Source organism: Nestor notabilis, unplaced genomic scaffold (genome assembly GCF_000696875.1).
Source record: "Nestor notabilis isolate BGI_N333 unplaced genomic scaffold, ASM69687v1 scaffold14781, whole genome shotgun sequence".
In the NCBI taxonomy this organism is placed as follows: domain Eukaryota; kingdom Metazoa; phylum Chordata; class Aves; order Psittaciformes; family Psittacidae; genus Nestor; species Nestor notabilis.
The window spans coordinates 84-9,099 of record NW_009914329.1 but is presented as its reverse complement, the minus strand read 5'-3'; the positions used below and the strand labels follow the sequence as shown (position 1 = coordinate 9,099).

Here is a 9,016-nt window from a genome sequence, read left to right as displayed (position 1 = left end):
TGTCGACCCTTGCCCCTGCCCCCCCTGCTTCCCCGTGCCCACACGACCCTGCTTCCTACCGTGTCTGCATCATTTGGCCTCCAAGCACCGCAACCTGGTCATCATCCCACTCGGTAGGTGCCCTGAGCTGGTCCCCCAAGCGAGTGCTGGGCGCTGTGCACCGGGAGCCCCACAGCGCGAGGAGCTGTGTGGAGGGCTGGTGGCTGCGGGACACCGGGTGCTGTGTCCCTCCTGCCCATGTGCAGCCCCAAGGGCACGGCCCTGGGGCACGCAGGGAACCCTGAGACACCACAGGGTGAGGGGCTGAGCTCCCTGTGTCGGCTCCGCAGAAGTCACCGACCTTGCCAGCATCAAGGCAGCTGCAGCCCAAGTCGGGGAGCACCTGGGGGGCTCGGGGCTCAACCTCCTCATCAACAATGCCGGAATCCTCAAGTGTAACTTGCTTGATAAGGAGACGCTGGAGGACATGACCCACGTATACACCACCAACACGATTGGGCCACTGCTAATGTGCCAGGTGAGACATCATCTCAAGCTGGTCTGTCCTGAGGGAGCACCAAAGGCTGGTGGGAGAGGGTCCTGCCTCTGCTCCACATGATGAGAGAAGCTCGTGGAGCTGCAGGCTGGGGCTCAGGAGCTGGAGCCTGGCGGGCTGGGGCAGTGGGAAAAGGAGGGAGGATGCTCCAGTGCTGGTGCCAGCACTGCCCACTGTGGAAGGAGCTGGTCCTGCCCCTGTGCCACCTCTGTGTGTGCCCTTGAATCCTCTTTCTCCCTGCAGGTTTTCTTGCCCTTGCTGAAGAAGGCTGCCCAGGCCAGCCCAGGCTCAGCGCTGAGCTGCAGCAGGGCAGCCATCATCAACATATCCAGTCAGGGAGGCTCCATCTCTTCTCCTGACGGTTGGGATCTAATGCAGATTGTCTCATACCGCTGCAGCAAGGTACCACCATGCCATGCTGGGGACAGATTTGCTTCCCCTACCCTGTCCCTGCCACAGGGTCTGCACATGTCTCCTTGCAGACACCCTTGTCCTCCACCACCATCCCTGCTCTGTCTCCTGCAGGCTGCTCTGAACATGCTGACCAAGTGCCAGTCCTTGAGGTACAAGGAAGATGGTGTCCTCTGCACTGCTCTCCAGCCTGGATGGGTGCAAACTGACATGGGGAGCTGTGCCGGACACACGGTAGGAATTTCACCATGGTTGGTCCACCAGAGCCCCTGTGCTCATTCTCCATGGGAGGGAAGTGGTGCCCTGAGCTCCTGACCATGACCTCCCTGCCTGCCCCATTGCTGCTGGGGCACCTCCCCCTGCCCTGGTCCCAGGTGCCTGGTGCCCCTATCCCTTTGGCTCCCTACTCAGCCCCTCTGTCCAGGGCTGGTGGCTTTCCCCTTGCCCTTGAGCAGCTCCTTCCCCTGCTCTGGGGCAGCCTTAGCCAGGCCTCAGGCATGGGCTGCCTTTCCCCCTCTGTCCCACAGCCCCCGGTGACGGTGGATGAGAGCGTGCGAGGGATGCTGAAGGTACTCTCCTCCCTCTCTGAGAAGGACACCGGCACCTTCCTGGACTGGGAAGGGAATGTTGTGCCCTGGTGAGACACAAGCCTGGATCCTGGCAGCTGGGCCCTGTGCTGCTTCTTCCACACTTCCCCACCCCCTCATTCTCAATAAATCCCTGCCAAGAGCCACCAGCTTTGCTGTGCACTGCCAGCTCCATAGGGCAGCCCCTTCTCAGGCACCCCAACCCCTATCCTGGTGTGTGGCCGTGCCCACTATGGCCCACCCAACCCACAGCTGTCCCTGGTGCCTGGTACCAGATCTGCGGCAGAGCCTGTCCCCCAGAAGGGGAGAGATCTTCAGAGTATCCACGGGGCTGCTTTTCCTCCCACACAGTTGGGGGCACCCCAGGGTTGTGTATACCCTGCCTGGGGTCCCCAAGGTGCTGTGGGTCACAGGGACCAGCTGCTTTCTCCCCTCAGTTGGGAGATGATTTGGTCAGAGGCAGGACAGACGGACACACGGTGCTCAGGCAGTCAGTGGGGAGGCTGCGACTAGGGATGCAGAGATGGAACTAGGAGGCATTAGTTCCCGGTGTTTACAGAGGTGAGGGGTACAGGGGGACTGCAGGGCCACGCATGGGGTGGGGAAGGGGGGAGAAGCTGTTTCCCACGCCCTTCCCATCTCGCTGGCGTGAGGGTGAGCAGGGTGACCATGCAGAGAGGTGAACCGGCAAGGAGGAGGCCGCAGCACTGGCAAGAGGCACCGTCCGTCTGCACATCACCAAGGCAGGCTGTTCCCTTCCCAGTCGAGGAAGGCTCCAGTGGTGTCCTGTGAGAGGCTGGCCAGCATGGTCAGGATGCCCTGCACGCTGTGCTCCACCGTCAGTGGTGCCTGCAGAGGGAACAAGGTGCAGCATCACTGCCATGGGCTGTGACTGACACGGAAAGCAGCCGGCCTTCAGAGATGACCTTTAGAGAAGCTGCGTGGAGACCTCAGAGCAGCCTTCCAGTATCTGAAGGGGACGGCAAGGGTGCTGGAGACAGTCTCTGCATTTGGGGCTGTAGCAATAGGACAAGTGGGAATGGGTTTAAACTGCAATGGGAGATTTAGGTTAGATACAGGGAAGACGTTCTTCCCTGTGGAGGTTCTGAGGCCCTGGCACAGGTTGCCCAGAGAAGCTATGGCTGCCCCATCCCTGGCAGTGTTCAAGGCCAGCTTGGACGGGGCTTGGAGCAAACTGGTCTAGTGGAAGGTGTCCCTGTCTGTGGCAGGGAGCTGGAACTGGATGAGCTTTAAGGTGCCTTCCAGTTTAAGCTGTTCTATGTTCTTGAGAGATGGTCCTTAACCTCGCCAAGAAAAGCTGCCTGGCGGTTGATGCCTGAGATCCTGTTTCAGCAGGTGGGTGAGGTTAATGTCAGGGCTGCTTCTGCAAGGAAAGATAAATCCTCATGTGCTTTCTCAGTTGGACAAGGACCTTGTGTACTCACAAACCCACACATGTTTCGGACAGGCAGTGCTCTCAAGATGTGATTTTGGGTATTTCTAGAGCTAGGGAGGCTCTGTGGTGAGCTGGAAAACTAAGTGTCCTCAGATCTCTAGTAGTGTCACCATCATCTCTTGAACACCGTGGCTCAGCCTACCCCTGACAAGTGGGGCATGAAGGATGCTGCAGTGTCTTTGGTTTAGCTTTGTTTTAACTGGTCTAGTGGGAGGTGTCCCTGCCTGTGGTAGGGGGTTGGAACTGGACGAGCTCTAAGGTCCTTTCCAACCCAAACCATTCTATGATTCTATGATGGGAGGGTGCACAGCCTGGGAAGCAGCACCCACAGTGATCATGGAGGTATTTTCTTTACTGCCATCCCCCTGCTCTCTGTGCCGGGCTGGGGGGACAGGGCTGGTTATCCTGTGCAGTTGGCACACTGTAGCTTGCTGCTTCTCCACACCGGCAGATGGTCCTGGCAGCTCACAGTATCCCACAACATCCCGAAGTGCCCAAGAGTTGGAGGCACAGTGGGGTCTTCCTCACCCTCCCCTGCACAGCCCAGTACCTTCTCCGTCCCCATGTCAGTCTTCACCCAGCCAGGATGGATGGCTATGCACAAGATCCCCTTGTTCTGGAGCTCCGCAGCCAAGCACCTTGTCACCATGTTCTGGGCAGCCTGGAAGAGGCAGTGCTGTGCCAGCATGACCTGGGGTATGGGTGCATGGGAAGGGGGACTTTTGCCAGACAGAAGGTGGGAGATGCGACCTGGCCCTGGGTACGGCATTGGCACAACCCCCCTGAAAGGCTTAGTGCTGGGTCTTGCTGTCTTGGTCTCCAAGCTGATGCTTGGGAGAACCAGGCAGGGAGTGGGTGGCCTGGGTCACCCCATGGGCTCCCCTCCGTGGGCCCTGGGCATGCAGAGCATCCCCAGCACTGTCTCCAGCTCCTCACCTTGCTGGCACGGTATGGGTACATGGGGGCCTGGCGCACCCCGAGGCACAGCCCGATGGAGCCCAGCTTGGTGGAGATGTTGATGATGGCAGCCCTGCTGCAGGTCAGCCCCGCTGCAGGTCAGCCCCTCCTGTCCCGCACCCTTTGCTGCCTTCTCCAGGAGCGGCAGAAATTCCTGGCCAAAGACACGGATGCTCTGTTAACATGGGACAAGCCTCGAGCTTCAGGAACACCCTGGAGGTCTCTGTTGCAGACCATGGGACAGACACCCCCTGCAGAAGGGTAGCAGACGGGGAGGACGCCCCAAGGAGGGGCCAGGCTCAAGCCTTTCCCTTCCCCAAGGAAGAAACAGGCAGGAGCTCCAGATGGGGAGGAGCAGAGCGTTGGAGATGCTGGGGATGGGCTGAGCTGCCTCCCTGCTCCTCTGGGTGGGTAGAGGAGACCCATGGTCCTGGTCTTGCCCCATCAGTTGTGCTCGTTCGAGAGAGCCAGAACCCACCAACTGAGGCCACCTTTGCTGTGGAGAACATCTCCCGAAGCAAGAGAAATCCAAAAGGTACCTTGGCAACCTGGAGTGGTCCGACAGCGTTGGTGGCAAACATGGAGAGCATCTCCTGGGAATCCAGGCAGCACAATCCGGCGTGCGAGCTGACACCTGCGTTGCTGATGAGCAGGTTCAAGCCCTGGTCCTTCAGATGAGACCTCACAGCCTGCATGGCCCCATGGGTGCTGGGGAAGTTCACGGTGTCTGCTGAGGCAGAAAGCAAAGGGGAGGAGAGCTCCAGCGGGTCAGCTTCCAGTGCCTAAAGGGGCTACGAGGAATCTGGAGAGCGGCTTTGGACAAGGGCCTGTAGGAATAGGACAAGGGGGAATGGCTTTAACCTGACAGAGGGGAGATTGAGGTGAGATCTTGGGAAGAAGTTCTTCCCTGTGAGGGTGCTGAGGCCCTGGCACAAGTTGCCCAGAGGAGCTGTGGCTGCCCCATCCCTGGCAGTGTTCGAGGCCAGCTTGGATGGGGCTTGGAGCAACCTGCTCTAGTGAAAGGTGTCCCTGCCCATGGCAGGGGGTTGGAACTGGGTGAGCTTTAAGGTCCCTCCGAACACAAACCAGGCTGTGGTTCTGATTTTTTTCAGTTTGTGGTCAGCTTTTGGGTTTTCTTGTTAGGATGTGCATCCCCTCCCAGGTGCTCACCCCACTGAAGTGGCCATTGTTGGTTTAAAAGGAGTCATCTAAACACCTTCAGGATCTGAAATGGACTAGTTTGACCAACATTAAAGTTTATATATTGCCTTTTAGTAACCCTAGTACACCACCAAGCCCTTCAGAACCATGTGTATGGGCATGCTGGAGTGTGCTTTTGCTCCCATGCACATTTCACACACATGTTTTGCAGGTGCTAATCTGACGAGCCTTCTGGGTTGGAGAGGCAATCACAAAGATGGATTTATTTTTTGCAACAGATCTGCCCCCGAGCTGTGTTTCTGTTCTTATGCTTATACAAGACTGAATTAGCAAAGGTTTGTAAGGCTGAATACACCCTTCCTGGAGTGTTTTGTTACACTGATGAGCAACCGATTGATCTGTTTTTCCGGGCAGATATTGAGGTGCTGGAGCAGGTCCAGAGAAGGGCAACGGAGCAGGTACAGGGTCTGGAGCACAAGTGTGATGAGGAACAGCTGAGGGACCTGAGGGGGTTTAGTCTGGAGAAGAGAAAGCTCAGGGGGGACTTGTCACTCTCTACAACTACCTGGCAGGAAGATGGAGCCAGGAGGTGGCTGGTCTCTTCTCCCAAGGAACAAGGGATAGGAAAGGAGGAAACAGCCTCAAGCTGCACCAGGCCAAGCTTGAGGGAATTTGCTATTAGGTAGAGTTTCTTCCCCAAAGGGTGGTCAGGCATTGGAACAAGTTGCCCGGGGCAGTGGTGAAGTCACCATCCCTGGGAGTGTCCACAAACTGTGTAGACGAGGCCCTTAGTGACATGGGTAAGTGGCCGCCTTGGCAGTGCTGGAGAATGGTTGGACCTGATGATCTTGAAAGTCTTTTCGAACCTGGTTGATTCTATAGTCCTATGATGCTGAACTAGGCTGGTGTCCTTATGCTGTAAGCAAGTATTTGAGTAGCCTGGGACTTGTTACCACCTTGCCTTGTGCAGCACAGACCCACCCAGAGGTGTCTTGAAAACATTTGGGTGGATTTTGATGAGATAATCTGCTGCGGGGCTGCTGTATGTGAGGGGATGGAGCACTGGGATTCGAGAGGATGCACATGGCCAGGTGCAGGATATACTGCAGGATTTTTATTAGTGACTTTGGATAATGATCGGAGTTCAAGGCTCCATCACTTCACCACGTGTGAGGGATCTTTCAGTTGCTCTGGTGAACGATTAACTGCTGTTTGGACTAGCTGAGTCACCGCTCCAAGGGGCCAGGCATGTGAGACAAGCACGTTTCTGGTGATAGGCCAGCCAAGTCTGCTGAAGGAACAAACTCTTATCTCCTTGGAAGAAATGAGAGGATAAGGATGAGAAAGGAAGAGAGAGAACAAAAGGAAGGGACAGGTCTTTGGCATCTTGGAGTTAATTTTTTACTTTCCTTTCTGAAAAGTGCATTCCTGTTACTGGTTTGAAGTCAACCTTTCCTCAAGATGGAGAGAGACAGCCTGAAGCAGCTTCTGTTTTTAAACAGTTGTTGCTGTTGGATTATTTTTTTTTTCCCATAGCTTTTTAGCGTATTTGGGGACTTTATTGATAGGCTGGGGTTTGGGGTGTTTGTGTTTTAGTGAAGGTTTATTTAGTGGTCAGCCCCTTGAGATGTCCCTTTTATGCTGGGCATGCTTTGGGGAGCAAAGTAAATGTGCTTTTCCCATCACAGGTAATATTCAAGATGCTATTTTTTATCACAGAGAAGGTGTCATACTTTAACAATCTATTTAATAGTAAGAGGGGCTGCGAGCAGCTCCTGCTCTCTCAGAGACTGCTGTCTGCTTACTTGAGACACATCTGCAGGAAACCACGTTCCTCATCCTGGTGCTCTTTATCTCCCCATATTTCACTCCAGTGCCTAAGCCCCCATCCCTGCCCAGCACCCTAGAAGCTTCCTGCCTGCAAATACCCCAACTTTGGCAACACCAAACGCTGCCCTGGCTGCTCTCCTTTTTCCATCCCCAGTTCCCTGTGCTGTCGAGGTCCATCTGCTCTCCAGTGCTGCTCACAAGGGCCACCGAATCTGGCCTGTCTCCATGGGAGCAGGGAAAGGATGAAAGGCCATCTACCCAGGCTGGGCTCCAAAGTGGAGCATGTTTCTGGGTGGAGCATGTTTCTGGGTCTGAGCATCAACCTGGGATACTGCCACCACCACAGGACCAGATTCCCCATATGCATCCTTTAGGAAATGGCATACCAACCATGGCCATCTCCAAGAAGACCCCAAACCAACCCTCGTTTTTAGGAACCATCCGGTATGCCCTGCCTTGGTTCATCTGGCGAACCTTCATGTCCCAGCCCAAAACCCGGGCACTATATTTAGCATCTTTGGGAACACAGCTCATGCCTTTCCTCTGAAACTTGCTCAGCCAAGGTGTCCAGACCCACCTCTGCCTGCCACTAAAGCCGGTTTGACCACTTCCAGCCAGAGGACAGCTCTGTTTGGAGGGGGAAGCCTGCTCAGATGTGCACAGATCCCTCCGCACCAGCAGGGCTGGAGCTGTCTGGCTGCCTGTGTTAAAGCAAAGGTGCCCCCAGATCCATCCCTCAAGCAAGCAGAGGGCTAGAAGCAACGTTGGGTGCAAGGAGGGAGATTGCTCCATACCTAGCTGGACCAGTTTGACGCTGGGCTGCTGTGCAGCTAATTCTTGCAGGGACTGGAAACAAAGTGAGGAGGTTAGAAGTCACCAGCAGCACGGCCCTGCTCCCGCCCCAGCTCCCAGGTCACCCCAGCTCAAGCCGGGCCACAGTGCCTTTGCTTTTGTTGGGAAAGTATGCGGAGCTATTCCGAGAGGTCAGGGCATCCCAGTGGCCACGAGGAGAAGGGTAGTGCTGGCCTCAGGCACTGCCCCTGTCCCGGGTGATCCCAGCATGGAGAAGGGTTTGGTTGGTCATGAATATGGCCAGGAGCGAGTACTGACGACATGGGCACCATGTTGGCTCCTCCAGCCTCATCCCACTCAGCTAGGTCAGGGGGTTGGGGGTTATGAGATCTCACCAGAGCGGCCCTGTTCCCACGGCCAGACTAACGCAGCCAGGGCAGTGAGCCAGCAGGGCTGTGGGCACTGCACATTCCCACCGCCCGCCCCGCTTGCTACCATCCCCGTGTCCCGCACCTCCACTGACCTTCCCTCGTGGCCCGTCGGGGTCACGGCATGTGGCGAAGATGTGCTGCGGGGGCCAGGGGCTAGCAGCGAGCTGCCTCACAAGCTCCAGCCCGATGCCGTGGTTGGAGCCCGTCACCAGGATGCTGCGAGCCAGCGCCGCCAGTGCTGCAGTGACACACAGCGGGACTGGGAGAGGAGCTGGGCACAGCCCAGGGTGTGGCTCTGGGCACCCATGGGGACAGGGACGGTGCCAGCACCAGCCCTGGCCCCTCGCCTGCCCCAGGCACAGCCAGGGTGCCATGGACGCCCAGCATGTGGGGCTGGATAGCTCCTGTGTCAGCCAGTCCCCACCTCTAAAGCCCTAGCTCCCAGAGGCCCTGTAACAGTAGGAGAATTGGCACCTCTACCAAATGCTTGGAAAAGCACTTGGAAACACCACCAGGAATGGGAAAACAGTTCCACATCACTGTGGCTGGTGATCTTCAAGTTTGGAGATGAGTTTGGGATGGTTGAACCCAGGGATGCTAATCCAAAGCCCAGCCTGGGAAGCACAGGAAGGGCATTTCTGACACTGGAAGCTCAACTGGTGACAATGCTTTTACCCAGAGAAGACCCTCAGCTCCCTGCAGCCCTGACTGCCCACTGCTGGGGCTCCACGAACACAGCCATCACCCTTCTCCTTGCTGGAGGACAATGCCAGATGCTCCTCAGCCCAAGAGATGCCTGAAAAGCCAAGGCTCCCATGGCCCTGACCTGCCTGGGGGCATGGATTTTCAGGAGGCA

General features: G+C 56.6%; 2 protein-coding genes across 2 annotated transcripts in view; one reads left to right on the top strand and one right to left on the bottom strand.

Moving 5' to 3' along the window:
* Positions 1-1,587, top strand: part of LOC104412798 (uncharacterized oxidoreductase C663.09c-like) — a 1,952-nt gene extending 365 nt beyond the window's left edge. The window contains exons 2-6 of the mRNA XM_010023613.1: positions 63-113; positions 330-517; positions 779-937; positions 1,061-1,180; positions 1,474-1,587. Coding sequence (XP_010021915.1) covers positions 63-113; positions 330-517; positions 779-937; positions 1,061-1,180; positions 1,474-1,587 — 632 coding nt within the window. The remainder of the gene's footprint in view (positions 1-62; positions 114-329; positions 518-778; positions 938-1,060; positions 1,181-1,473) is intronic.
* A 681-nt stretch (positions 1,588-2,268) lies between these two features.
* On the bottom strand, positions 2,269-8,398 carry LOC104412799 (uncharacterized oxidoreductase C663.06c-like; the record flags this gene model as incomplete). The annotated part of the gene is made up of 4 exons (XM_010023614.1): positions 2,269-2,382; positions 3,540-3,680; positions 4,486-4,676; positions 8,243-8,398. Coding segments are annotated over 4 exons (602 nt in total), but the record flags the coding sequence as incomplete, so codon positions are not given.
* Positions 8,399-9,016: the final 618 nt, after the last annotated feature.